The sequence below is a fragment of the Ictidomys tridecemlineatus genome, chromosome 8 (genome assembly GCF_052094955.1).
Source record: "Ictidomys tridecemlineatus isolate mIctTri1 chromosome 8, mIctTri1.hap1, whole genome shotgun sequence".
NCBI classification, from domain to species: domain Eukaryota; kingdom Metazoa; phylum Chordata; class Mammalia; order Rodentia; family Sciuridae; genus Ictidomys; species Ictidomys tridecemlineatus.
Window position 1 is genome coordinate 41,644,884 of NC_135484.1, and position 15,107 is coordinate 41,659,990.

The 15,107-nt window shown below is 33.8% G+C and overlaps 1 protein-coding gene across 7 annotated transcripts in view; it reads left to right on the forward strand.

The window, feature by feature from the left end:
• Tbc1d32 (TBC1 domain family member 32) overlaps positions 1-15,107 on the forward strand; it is a 191,059-nt gene that overhangs the window by 303 nt on the left and 175,649 nt on the right. For 6 of the 7 annotated variants that reach the window (XM_078019309.1, XM_078019310.1, XM_078019311.1 and 3 more), the window contains exons 2-3: positions 24-181; positions 12,312-12,473. In XM_078019309.1, the coding sequence (XP_077875435.1) occupies positions 27-181; positions 12,312-12,473 (317 nt within the window). In that variant the 5' untranslated portion in view covers positions 24-26. The remainder of the gene's footprint in view (positions 1-23; positions 182-12,311; positions 12,474-15,107) is intronic. The other variant, XM_078019316.1, reaches the window with a different exon arrangement.

Below are 15,107 nucleotides of genomic sequence, written 5' to 3' on the forward strand. Positions count from 1 at the left end.
AATGCACTTTTGATTTCCTACAGAGGATGGCCTACTTCTCCTGCGAGGACGAGGCTATGTTGCAGGCGATGCTGAGGCAGTTGTTCCAGAGCGTGAAGGAGAAAATCACGGGCGCGCCCTCCCCGGAGGGCGCCGAGGAAATCCTCTTACGTCTGGAGGAAACTGATGAAAATTTTCACAAGTAAAATTGCTTTCAAGTTTTTAAGTAAATAAACCATTGATTGACCCGGAAAAGGTTACGATAAATAGTGAAAGAATATTCATTTGATTATAATTGTTTAAGTAGTTTTTATTTGACCGGTTGCCGAATTTATCATTTCTTATTTACTAATTTCCTAAAACCTCTTCCTCCTCTATGTTTTTAATGCCACAACCAACATATCCTAATTTTTCATTTTCTCTCCTGAGCCACACCGTAACGTTAATTGAAAATTATTCTTTTAAGAACAGTTCTATTTCAAGGGGTTCCTGTCACTATACTTAAAAGCAGTGATCCCCGAGATCCTTTTACCTTGCTGATCTGTTATTCCAGTGCTTTGACCTATTAACCACTCTGAGCACTGCAAGGGAATACTTACTGATGGAAGGTAGCTTTCTCTGGTATAGAAAGAGGAGGGCACACATGGAAATGCCTGTGGTGCATGTCAGGATTAAAAATGCCATTGAAGGGGTAGAGGGCTCTGCCTTTGGAAGCAGTAGACAAAATTTGTGCATTTGCTGTAGGTCTTGAAAGACTTCTAAAAACTGAAAAGATTTTAAGATCTTGAACATTTTTAGAGATCTGTGTTTTCTCTCATATAATTTCCGTTAAACCTCTCAATTTAAAAATCTGCCTCCAAGTGCCTTTGTTGTTGTTATAAGTATTATTTGGCAGTACTGGGGATTGAACCCAGGGCCGCATGCATGCTAGACAAGTGTTCTACTGAGTTACATCCTTACCCCCCCCCCCCCTTTTTCTTTTGAGACAGGGTCTTGCTAAATTGCCCAAGCTGGCCATGCATTTGTGATCCTCAGCTGCCTCAGCTTCCCTCAGCTTTAATTGGTTATCTCTTGATTAATAAATCAATGTAGACAATGGGATGTAGAAAAATTGGAACTCTCTCAAATACAAGTTGGGTTATTAATGTTTGTAAGTTAATGTAATAATATTTTACCTCACACAAATGCACGTCAGGCATTAAATTTTGGGTTTATTTCTGGTTTTGAGCTCACATGTATTTGTTTTAAAAATCCATGTTTTACTAAGTCAGTCTTTTCTAGGATGATATTATTGAAATTTGTTCATTTCAATAGATATTCAAGCTCATGTACATGAAGGTTTTCATCCATATGATGTTACCTTTTAATATTTTCAGTATATGTAGTTAATTCCCCTTTTAATTGTTTTTCATTGGTGCCTTTCTTCCTTTGCTCTTGATTTGTCATACATAGTAGAGGTTTATTAATTTTGTAGTCTTCTCAAAGAATCAGCTTCCCTCTCCTATCATGTGTTTATTTTTTGCTCTCCTAATTTTAGCTCTTCGTTTTTTTCTTGAGAAATCTTTTAACCTTTTATTGCAATGAATCCTTAGCTCATTAATTTGTAGTTTTGTTCTTTTTTTAGTGTAAACATTTAAGGCTACACACTTGCCTTTACATATTGCTTTAGCTGTATCAATTTAAAAATTTTTTTTTCAAATTAGAATTGAATCATTGCAGGTGCTCTAAGAGGTCTAATGACTTTTGTAATTTACTTTTCTTCAACAGTTTGTTAGATTAAATAAATACTTTCTGAATGAAACAGTTAATAGTTAAGGGATTTATTTGTGGCATGCCTGAAAAGATCCAGGCAGACTCTAAATTATAGCTTGTTTGGAGTTTTAAAAGTAAAATTTATAAACTTAAAAGTAGACTGTGATATTAAAAGTAAAGATAGTAAAAATCAGAATGTGTTAATGACGTTGGCCTGAGATCTGTGTCTTAGGAGGAAGGAACTCTCTTATGCAGGCAAAGAACAGAGGATGATGCCCTTGACCTCATTGTAGAATCTTACAATCTCAAAATTGGATGGCATCTTGTAGATCAGTTATTTCAGGGGCTTGTATTTCTATTTTTCTTTTCAAAAACCTAAGTCTACTTGAATGCTTAATGTTCTTGAGTCAAGGTATATCTTATTTTCAAGGTCATATGTCAGAATTTTTCTTTCCATCTCCACTATCAGAATATTGATTTCTTAAGTCCATGTGATGTCTTATTATTAGCAAGAAAAATAATCTCATTAAATAGGCTTACAGGGGAAGCTGAAATTTCTGGGCTTTTAGTATTTTTGTAATCAGATTCTTTTAAAGTTAATTGGGTCAACCAATGATGTAATTTCAGGTAGTATAACAAAATAGGATAAATGCAGTAATTTGGGGAGAAACTAGTGCAGCCCTAGTTAGGATTTGTCTCAGGGGACTGCTAACCTAGCTCTGCTTTCTGTATTTTTTTCCTACTTGAACAATACACATTCTTTAAAAAATCCAAACTTTTCTTCTTTTCTTTTAAAAATGGCAGCAAATATTTGAGATCTGTGGGAAGGGAAAAAAAGTGAGTGCACTTTTTTCTTTGTGTACGTATGTGTTGTGTCAATTTTTACACTCAGACTGGCCCCCTAAAAAACAAACAGCACTGGTTTTAAATCTGGATGCACCAGAATCAGCTGGGGGCCACTTAAAACAAAACAAAACAAAACAACACTGACACTTGAGCATTATCACAAATGAATCAAAATCCCCTTGGGGTCTCGGCAAGAAAAGGGGAGTGGAAGAGCCTGGACTTTTTTTTTTTTTTAAAGAAAAAACAAACACCCTGTAGATATTTCTAATATTCAATCAGGATTGAGAGTACAGAGTTAGAGCATAGTTAATTTGCACTTCATTGAGAATAATGGTGCTTTGTTGTTTTTAAAAATACCTACACACTCTAATGATTCTAATAGTCCCTAATGCAGAGGATTACTTTTGTAGCCTTCTCATCTGATATAATTTTTGATTTGATTTGGGAGGAATACAATCATATTTATTGAATTGTGCTTTTTTTTCTTTGTTTTACAGGAAAATTTGCCAGAAACTTTTTAATTAGTGAACTTTATTGTGCTTAAGTGATAACTTCAAAAAAACCCTTTATACTTTAAATTACATACCTATGTAGAAAAATTATCAAGGATTATATGTGTGCTTCTATAGTTAATGCATTTCTAGTAACTATCATGAGTCAGAAACTTGTGCCTAAAATGTTGTAGGAGATGTGAAATACTCATTCTTTCTATTATATAGTCTTTGGTATCCTGATTTTACATAAGATTAAGTTTGTCTTCTAATCCTGTGATTCCAAAATATAATATATTACAAGCATTCCCAATATCAGCATTGTAATTCACAACTTTCACTAATAAAACACCTTTTTAAGACATCATTAGTGGTAATTTTTTATAGCTGTTTGAAATATACCTTTCTTGTTTAAACAGCTAGAAGAGTGATTCATGAAACAACCTTGTACTAATTAGATGATTTATGATCTTATGTTTAATAGTGATCTCTGTATCTGCGTATTTTAATATCTATTTTCTGAACATGTCAGAAATTCATCATGGACAAATCTATATTAATAAGGTTAAAGAAGAAAGAATGGAAAATTAAATGTTATTTTACCCAACTTGGTGATCCTTTCCTAGATAAATATGAAAGATTTCATATTTATCATTTGAGAAAATGACCATGCATATTGCTGTGTATTTTAATTGAGCTTTTTCTGTTATGTTACATCCACGTACCTTTTCTTATTAGCAAATAGCTGTCCTCATAGGTTTAAGAGTCCCTGTTTGAGGATTTTTTTTCTTTTTCTTTTTTTTTTTTTAATACTGTGGATTCGACTCAGGGCCTTCTGCTACTCCCAGGCCTGGAAGAATATTTAGAAAAACATATTTTGCATTGATTTAGCAATAGTGTCTTAGAAATCCCAATTTTATTTTTTTTCTCATTAAATTACTTTTAAAGTAACAAGGTTAATAAAACATATTTTTAATATATTGGGTAAGAAAAAATGTCAAGGTATAAGAGAACTCTATGTAGTAAACAAATGTTTTAACATTAGAATCATCATTATCACTAAGTATTGTGACTATAGTTTAGCAAGATCATATTTTTTACCTAAGTTTGCAAGATTGATCGATCAGTATACATTTTGGAACTTAAACCTGAGGTAAAATTGATTTAGAGATTTCTAGAAGTATAATAATATATTTATTATTATAATAAATATATATATTTATTTTTATTTTATTCATTGTTTAGTTCTCATCCTTTAAGAAACTATAATAAACCCAGTTACTAGAAAAATTTAGAATGAGCAATGAACATGAATAGACTTCAATTAAAATAGAAATAAGTGGAGTGGTATTTATTATAATCCAAGACAAAGCTTTATTATTCCTAGAGTATTTATAGTCCTGTGCTTTCTAGCACAATTAGATTGTGTTATGTCTGAAAATGTTAACACAGAAATGTCTGAAAGAAAATGGGCTGAATTGTAGCAGAATTTATACCAATTAAGCCTCATAAGGATATTCTAAAATATTTTATTAAATGTGATGTAGATTTTTGAAATCAGTTTATATTTCCTAAACAGGAAATTTAAACAGAGGAGATTGACCAGTATCTTTAGTGGTCAGGGTTTGATAATGCTTTTTGAATGAGGGTATTGGAAGGTCTAACTGGCATGTTTCAGGCCATATTCAGTCAGTTGATATGTGTTTTTTTTTTTTTTTTTTTCTGGCTAGCTTGAAAAATAAGAGTAAAAGCAATATTTAGAAATTAGGAGAAAAATGTAACCAGTTTTTCTGGCTTTTTAAAAAACATTGAAAAATTAACAATTGACATTTTTTAAGACAAGTGGCTGAGCCATGTCGAATGTTTCCCTTGAGTTGCTCCGTGTCTTATTTGGTTCATCATGGTCTCCTTTCTTTTTCTCTTGTGTATAGCTTGTTTTTCTTTACCTGTGTACTTTCTCTAACATCTGTGTTTCCAATCCCTGGAATAAATATAGGGATCTTTTGAAAGCCTCTTTCAGTCATTCAGGGCTTTATTTTCATACAAAATAAATAGAATATTTTTCTACTTCCCGAATAATTTCTTAAGATGATGCAGTGGGAATATTTGATTTAAAAATCTGTAGTTACCTTTGATTTTTTGGATTAGATGTGGACTTCATAAGAGCCAGCATATAGCATTGATAGTATCAGGATTACAGTACACACAAAGCACCTAATTTTTCAGTACTATTTCTCTCAGTCTCGTTGCAATGGTATTCTATTCTGGGCAACATAATAGAACAGCAGTACTTCTAGGATCTTGTGGGATACTACTGTGAATTTGGACTATAAAAAACCGACACAAGATAAATTGCTAGATGAAAATTTGGAATCTTGGAAACCCAAAGAATAGAATGGCCCACTTGAAGAACTCTCTCTTTTAATGAATTTAGGATTGAAGGCTTTCAGAGTTTTCCAGTGATTGATGTCAGTAGAGCATTCATAAAAGCCCAGGCAACCTAGTAGTCCTTGTATGGTAAAGGGTCTTACATCCCTGGAATTTTAGTTTTTAGAAGATTCTTTGGAAAGGAGCTGTAACGTTTTAAGGCAAGATTTAACTTTAAAGTGTTTGGATTCATTTAAATTGAAGATGAACCAAAACTTTTAAGCACTAGGAATATCTTCTGGAAAATATTATTAGAAAAAAAAAGCATTTAGTTATTCAAGTTCTCAAAGAGTAGATGAAAAATATTTCTAGTATATTTGCTATTTACACCTGATGTTAAGTGGTGGTGATTTGTTTTTGATGTATCTTATTTTAGAGTGATATTCTCTTTATTAAGTTTTTATAAATTTTATAAATTATTAATTTTATTAATGGTCTTGTTATATGTCTTCCTGGCCTCAATTATAAAAATATCATTTGTATTGTCTACTGGTTGGGCTGTATGACAAAGTATACATAGAAATTATTTTTCTCAGTTAAATATTTCTCTTAATTGCTTGATTTTTGTCACAGAGATGGGGCTGATAAAATTAAGGAATAGGATAATTCTGCCTTTCCACAGGTCTGTAGAATTAATTTTTAGAGAGACTCTTCCTTCAATTTCAGAGACATAACTCAGGTTAGTTCCATCTTTGACTTGCTGCTGAATATCTCAGAGAAGAAAACTGGATGAAAACTGGTGTGTTTGATTAACTTTGGGTAGAGGTGGTCAAGGTAGTTGCTAGGTAGTTCCAGTCTTCTATTTTCTTACATTCACCTTTCCTTTTCCCAGTGTTAACAGGATGGATGTGGGATCACAGTGGTTGGGCTGAAATTATTATGTATTCTAGGATTTTTTTTCTCATTTTTAATAACATTTTAAAGAAATGTCAGATACTGTGATTCTTGCTATAGAATTCCTGTTCATGAAAGGAGGGTTGTAGTGAACATACACCTATTTTGCTTTTCAGATCTCATGATGTACATCTGCTAACTCTATCTTAGAGCCAGCTGTGGAGGAAGGATAGGAACTGTCAAATGTTACAAAATATAGAATGTATTCTCTTGAAAGCTGTATTTTTAAATCCCATTTTTTGCCATGTAAATTTCAAGTTTTGTGTAGAATGTGCAAAGGTTTGGCTTATAATTAGACATTCAGCAATAAGAAATAAGTTATCATTAGAATGAGTTGGAACTTAGACAGTTCTGGAATTTTTAAAACTTGAGGGAGTATAGTTATGTTAATAACATGGGTATTACAATAAGTGAATGAATTAGTAGCTCATGAATTTGGCAGGGTTCTCAAAGTTTTAGAATCTGTGTCCACATTTATTTTACCTATCATTTGGTAAATAAAATAATAATAATAATAAACAGCCTAGCACAGGTTAGCATATCAGTCACTTACAAGTTAGTTTCTCACTTTCTTATATGCAAATAACATGGTTGGTAGTTTCTTGAGAATATTGAATGTAGCCTCATTTAAGTGGACAGGCCCTGATGAAGGGATTTGATTAATTAGGTGTCTCATTCCAAGCAAGAGAATTTGTATTTGACCATGAAAAACACAGGCAGTCAATAATTAATTTTAAATTCAGCAAATACTTATTGAGATATTATGTAACATGACATGGTATGAGGTATTGATATGAGTAAAATAGCTGTAACTTTGAGTGAAATAGTGAAATCAGTCATTTTTTTTTTTTTTTGGTACTGGGGATTGAACCTAGGGTTGCTGAATTACTGAGTCACCTCCCAAGTCCTCTTATTAATTTTAATTTTTTAATTTTTGAGACAGAGTCTCACGTAGTTGCTTAAGATCTCACTAAGTTGTTGAGGCTGGCCTTGAATTTTCGATCCTCCTGCCTCAGTGTACTGAATCACTGGGATTATAGGTATGTGCCAATACGCCTGGCAAATGAGTGATTTTTGAAGACCATTATGACTTTGGTGTTTAGGATGAATGTCAGAGAGGAAAGAGTAAAAGTGAAAAAATAAGCAAGAAGGCTGCTGTAATCATCTCTACATGAGATAATGTGATTTTACGCTGATTGATAGAAAAAAGGGGAGAAGTGATAAAAACAAGGGATGTGTAGGAAATGTTAACAAGTGTCTGTGACTGGATGGATCTGATGGATCTGATTAACGTGGAGACATTAATTAGATAGCATTCTTGATGTCAATTTAGAATTCTAAAAAAAGGCTGTTAGTACCAAATGTGGTGAATAGCTAGAAAGAGGAGGTTAATTTTTGCTCTATATTTTCTTTTTATTCCTCCGCCCTACCTCTCCCTGTTCATTTTTTTTTTCTTACAGAGGGGAATATAGAAAGAATAAAAGGCTCTGTATATGGACATATAACTATAGCATAATATTATGTGGAATTTATTAAAAGACATTACATGAATATGGAACTAACTATTGAAATGTTTTGAGAGAATGAGCAAGTCCAATCTGATAGCCATTGATATAGGAAATGGAAAGATAAACTCTTCCAAAAGCTATATTTCTTTCTTCTTTTTTTTAAAAAAATTTATTTTTTCCTTTCCTTTTCTTTCCTTCTTTTCTTTTCTTTTCTTTTCTTTTCTTTTCTTTTCTTTCTTCTTCTTCTTCTTCTTTTTTTTTTTTAAGAATAGGGAAAAAGAAGTCTTATTGCTTTGCAAAGGAGAATCACAGGGCACTGTTGTCCCAGAGGTTTAGATTCTGCCTATCAGGATTAGGGTGGTTTGAAAGAGGGGATGCAGAGGCTACACGTGTTCTCTGTCCAGAATTGTAATTCACTTGTTAATTTGGAAGATTGTCATTTCTTAGATCTTCTGGTGGTATCCCCAAAGTCTGAATTTCTTTCTTCCAGTGGTGGGTGTCTGCTCAAAGACACATTATTCTGCCTACTATGGGGAAGAAGGGTAATCCTGTCCCCCTCCAAGACTAGTGACTGGAGGAGATTAGGGAGAGGGAGAGAAAGAGGAAGAGAAAGATACATGTCTATTTAAAAATAAATTGCAGTAGTACAGCAGAAAGGTCTATATTCAAAGCTTAAAGTGGGCCACTGTTACATTTCCCTACTGTCAGTTTCTACATTTCATTTCTACAGAAAAATGGACAGTGACATTTCCAAGATGCTTTCTGCTGATAGAGAGTGAATTTGGGGGAACTGACCCAAAGTCTTTGTTCTCTATCAGATGGGGTGTGCACAGACACTTATGGGTATTTAACATCAAGGCAGTCTAGAGGTCTATGGTAGCAGTTGGTGGGTGACTGGACAAGGCATTCTTAGGGCAGGGATTGTCTAGATGGCCAAAGGTGTTGTGATTTTACTGCATTCAGTTTCCTTTTTCTTAAAGTGGATCAAGATGGAGCAACCACTACTCTTTAGGAAGAGAAGGCAGGAGTTTCCTGAAGGAAAAGGAGCTTTGACAGTTGCTGGGACTGTCCCTCAGTCTCTCCTTTTAACTCATAGGAATAGCTCCTTTAGTTTGATCCGAGGCAAAATCATCTGTCTGTTAACTCACCAGCAGTGGCTCTCAACAAGTTCACTGGCCACCTTGCATCCTTAGCATTGAAGGAGGTTGCTTGGACAAGCAGACCTGCCCAAAGAAGCCAGAGTTGGGGCTGTTCTCAGGTCCCATTTGGGTCACCAATTTATTCCCTAAAGCTCTATCCTTGTCCTTGATGCTAATTCAATAACGAGGACATAGTTTTGAGAAAAAGGAAGACGTTTTATTGCTTTGCTAGCAAAGGAGAAACATAGGGGACTTGCTGTCCCAGAGGCTGTGATTCTGCCCATCAAGGGGTACAGGGGATTTTTAAAAAGGTGCTTCAAAAGCTACATTTCATATGTTCTGTGGTTGGAGTTGTCCCAAATGCTTTATTTGAATTTAAGTGTAAAGTTTCTACTATGTGCAAAATATTACAGGTGATACACAAACAAGTGGATTTCTCCTACTGTCAAATATATAAAGAATATAAAAGTTGGTGTTCATGTAAGTACTCTGTTTTGATCAGCACACATTATATACTTATTAAAACAGCATACTATACTATTTTAGTACTATGAATTTGTATTATTAGTTGTGAATTTAAAAAAAAGCCCTGAATTTATGGGGCCAAAGCCAAGCTAAGAATAAAGCAGATCATATAAGTACATATAAGACAAACTATTTTCTGAGTTCTAAATAGAGAGGGACAGAGTACTTTTGGGCTTGAGGGCAAAAAAAAAAATCAGGTTTTGGTAAACAAAGGCTTTGTGAGGAGATAGCATTTTAGGTTTTAGAAGATGATCCTACTGAAGGAGGAGTGGTAGTAAAACACTGGTGAAGGTGAGTGTTAACAGAGATATTGAGATAGACAGTAGGGAGGGTTGGACATGTATGGTGGTGAATGAGACATAAACCTGTTTTGATAAATTGGGGTCTCAAGAGGGATTTTATATCATTGCAAAATGTATCTTAAATAATATGAGAGTAATAATAGCTACTGCTTATTGTTTGTTAAACTTAAGTGAGGCCCTTTGTTAGATGCAGAGCATATATAATCTAGAATCTTTTATAGTAGTTTCCAAAATAGATGCTTTTCATTTTGTAAATTAAAAAAAAATGAAGCCTAAAGAGGATATGTAATCTATACAGCCCCTAATAGCAGGTAAGATGAAATTAAAAACTGTTACTATGTGATTCCTAAAACTCCAACAGAATACCTTTGCTCTAAAATACTGGGATTGATACTGATCTATTAATTGAAAAAAATTATCAGTTAATATAGAGGATTATAAAATAATCCTACATATTTTAAATGTAATACAACTAACATTTCCCAATGTTTGCGTCAGTACTATTTCCTTTAGTAGGAATTTTCTGATTGACATTCCAAGAACTTTAAGATCTTTCATAAGTTATTTGAATATAGCATCTGTCTGGATAGGTGGTTTTCTTTTTTCTTTTTTTTTTTTTTTTTATGATACTGGGGATTGAAACCAGGGCCTTGTGCATGTGAGGCAAGCACTCTACCAACTGAGCTACATCCCCAGCCCCCTGGATAGATGGTTCTTAAAGTGGATCATCAGCATCAGCCTCAGCATCAGCTGATAATTTGTCCCATCCTATTTCTACTGAATCAACAGTTCTGAGAGTGGGACCCAGCACTCTGGGTTTTAACAAGCCTTTTGGATGATTATGGTAAGAAGAGAAAGAGAAGAATAGAGGAAGAATTTATAGGATTATAGAACTTGCTAACTAATTGGATATAAGATGCAATGGAGAAGACTGTTGTTAAAACTGAGACTTTATACACAGTTGTCTGTTTAAATAATGATGGCAGAAATAACAGGAATATGTAAATTGGAGAGAAGGTGGTTTGTGAGTGGGGGGGTAGGATGATATATTTGGCTAGTGCTAGAGCTGAACCTGGTACTCAGGCCTTTTTGACTCTGAGCCTGTACTTTTACTATAATACCACATAGCTTCATGTCAAGTGTCTCTACTTCATTATTAAGACCTGGAGTGTCTCTGTCAGGCCTGCCACCTACAGTACTGAGGCTGCCATGGGGGTTCCAGGAAGCAGCAATGTGTTTAGGGATAATCAGAACTGAGTAAAATAGAGAATCTCAATCAGAAACAACGTGGAAGATGAAATCCTTTTGCTATTTTGCTAAGGTGGCTGTTCTTTATAGGCATCAGTCATTTAATAAATAGTGGACTGAAAACTATATGGTGAATACCATAAAGGGCTCATGAATGTAGGAAGTAAATTATTCAGGATCTCCTTGATCTTCTTAACTACACATATATGAGGCTCTTATTCAATTACATGTCTTGTGGATAGTTACATTTACAAAATTGACTCATTCTAAATTAGCTTTGTCATTTGAGAGGCTGTAGAAATGTTACATTTCTAAATATGATGTTAATCATAATTATTGTCCTTTACTTTTAGTAAATGTTTCATAAAATAATTCTTTGTAGAACTTTATTTTCTCATATTTTCTAGATTGTTTGAATTTACAAACTAATTTTAATATTAACATCAGCCTAACTATATGAAGAAAAATATCCAGTATATTGAATTATGTGGGATATTTCTCTCTATAAAAATAGATAAGAACTTTTTAGGTGGTATTTAATTCAATTACTACTTTAAAAATATACACAAAAACTTTCTCTTTTAGTGATGGGAACATAACTTTTTCCTATTTATTCTTTCATAATTCCTGTTTCCTAGTTAAGTTTTTATCAGCCTGAATAATTATCCAACAACTGCATTACATTCTTTTCAACATCACATGTCAGACATAAGAGCATAAAGAAGAAATGAGGAGACTCTAAACCCACTAAGGTTTGGGATGCCTGTAAGATTTGCTTCTCCTTCTGTGACATTAGCTTCCCTCCCCAAAGTTATTTTTATTTTTTTTAAGAAAGGAGAAACTAAAGTTTATTTTTTAATTTTTAATTATTAGTTGTTCAAAATATTACAAAACTCTTGACATATCATATTTCATACATTTGATTCAAGCGGATTATGAACTCCCATTTTTACCCCGTATACAGATTGCAGACCCAAGGTCATTTTTAAATCATGATCTTTGCTAAGTATCTCAGAAAAAAACAAAGCAAAACAAAATTCTCGATAAGCTGAATGATTTATAATGAATGATCAATTTAATTCTAGTTTAAGGTAAGAAATCTGTATATGTTATAGACTTTTCTGTACTAACTTTTTTTTTCTGGATATTATTAATAATTGAACTTCTATACCAAATTTATTTTTTAAATATTTCTTTCAGCTATGAATTTGTAAAATACCTTAGACAGCACATATGCAACACTTTGGGGTCTATTATTGAAGAAGAAATGGAAAAATGCATATCTGATCAGAATCAGAGTGAGGAATCTGGCTATGACACTCTTGTACAGCATGTTGCTAGAAAAATTCACGACTCTAAAGAGTGAGTATGCCCCTGGTAATATTTTAAAGTAACTTTTCTTTCAACTGGGCTTTGAGATAGCATTACTAACCCATCTCTATCCCCGCCCAAAAATCTGTTTCCCACATAGCACCTCTTAGCAGCCAAAATGATGCTTTAAAACAGTGAATCAGTGTGTGACACTGTCTCATTCAGAACTCTCCACAAGCTTCCCATTTTCTTCAGAGTAAAATGCAGAGGTCTTTCTGTAGGCAACCAGAACCACCATCAGCCTTCTCCCTGTCTTCCTTATTTGTTACCATGTGTCCCCTCTTACTGCACCAGCTATCTCATCTTGCTCTTTCTTAGCAAGCGAACTAGGCCATCCCTCAGCAATTTGAACTCTTGCTGCTTCTGTTATCTAGATTGCCTTTCCCTAAATATTTGTATGACTTGCTCCTTCACATTTTTGGGGTCTTAGTCTTCTTTTTGGAGCTCTTTGTTCACCTCTCTGCTTAAGTCAGTATTTTTCCTGTTACTTTCTTTCTCTCTCACTTTCCTTAATTTTCCTTTTAGCTCTTTTGTCATACTGCTTTATGAAGGATTAAATGTGCTTCTTAATCCAAGCTTTACAAAGATAATTTTATCTTTTGTTTCTATAACCTAATGCTTAGAAAATGACTGATACATTCTAGGTGCTTAATTGGTATTTGTTGAAGGAATTAATGAAAGTATCTTTTGCCAGAATAATCAGTTTTCTGTATGGATTATTGTGGTTTAGATGTAGTGTGTTCCCCAATGGTGTTGGAACTTTGGTCACCAATGAGGTAGTATTAAGAGGAGATAGGGCATTCAAGAGGTGGGGCTTAGTTGCAGGGTAATTAGGTTATTTTGGATGCTGCCTTCAGAAGGGAATAAGGAAGTTTTTATGGGATCCTATATCTGTAGGGAGAGAGTTGTCATAGAAGAACAAGACTGGCCCCCCTCTACTCTCTGGCTTCCTTTTTTGCCATATGATTCCTGTTTCATGCACTCTGACCATTGTGATATCATCCACCAAGAGGTATTTATTAGAGTAAAGCAGAAGCCTGTGCCAAGATCTTGAGCCTCCAAAATTAAAAAATATAAACTTCTTTTCTTTACAAAGTACCTAGCCTCAGGTATTATTATCATAGAGGAAAACAGTCTAATACACTGATATTTGAAATAATTCTGGCTTTAACAATAATTTTTTTTCTTTCCCCTTATCAATCTTAGACTCATCACATATTTAATGAGTAACTACTATATATTATATGTTAGATCCTGGAGCTATAAAGATGGATGTTTTCTTTTTTTCTATAATCCATAGCATAATGGGGAGTTTTGATATTACACCGCAATAGAAACTTGAATAATTTTTTTTATATGATAGTTTTTTATGTGATAATGCAGAAGTATTTGCATACAGGGAGGGTAGGTGGATCTGCTCAATGGATTCATGTAAGGTCCCAGGTTCCTTTTATTTTGTCATTACCTCATACCCTATGGCAGGGGTTGGTAAGGGCCATCTAATAATTACTTAGGGCTAATGTGACAATAGTGCATCTATTAACAACATTTTTACTGAAATGATTACAAAGTGTTTTCCTAAGTTAACATTTTGTTATTTGCCTTTTAAATAGATGTTTGCACATGGAAGAATTCATTTGTAGGCCCTGTTATATATTACTTATATAGCGAGTGGTCATACTTACCGTGTAGATTTTTGTTGTTGATTGGTGTGCTTTTTATATGGGAGCTTTGTCTTCCTGTAGTCCTTATTTTATAGTTCTTGAAGGATTAAGGGTATTTACTTAGTGGTATTTACAGTCTATCCTGGATCTGTTTTTTCTTAGCTCTTTCAAAGCTGCAATGGCTCCTGTTCATTTAACTCTTAATTTTGAAGTGCTCTAGTTTTTTTTTTTTTTGGTGGTGGTGCTAAGGATCGAACCCAGGGCCTTGTGAGTGCAAGGCAAGCACTCTTCCATCTGAGCTATAACCCCAGCTGCTAGTTACTTTTAATTCATTAATAAATTATTACTCTGTTTTTCCCTCTGGCCATTTTTGTTGATATTAATTTCAGAAGAATTTGTTTGTCTTTGTAAGAAGATATGTTGAAAACATTTATATCTAAATCAAATTTCAGTTTTTTTATGGATTTTAATCACCCTTAATCTTACTCTCTATATCACTGAGATTTATTTTTATAGTTCTTGATTAAATCACAAAACTTTAAGGGACAGGAACTTTATATTCACACAGCCAGACCTAACTGCAAAGGAAGCTGGACAGTGTAATTTTAACTATAGTCCAATTACTGTGGAAGGAGAGAACAACTTTTGGTGGATAGATATTGATAGCTATCAGGGCATATTTTGTTTCCCTGTTTATTGCTGCCCAGACTCTAAGAGAGGGAAACTGGGCCTTTTGTCTCAGTAATCCTATATATATGTTGTTTTCAGTTTAGTCTAATGAGTGTCTCAGAACTCCATTTTGCATTTTATATCCCTTTACCTTTAACTAGTAAATTCCCTGAACTCTTACCTCTATTACATTGCTTTTCTATATGTCACCCCCCCATACCCCTCCCTATATTGTTCCTAATCTACTTTCATTACTTTTTGTGTTTCTCATGATTTCTGGTAATTTAGAAAT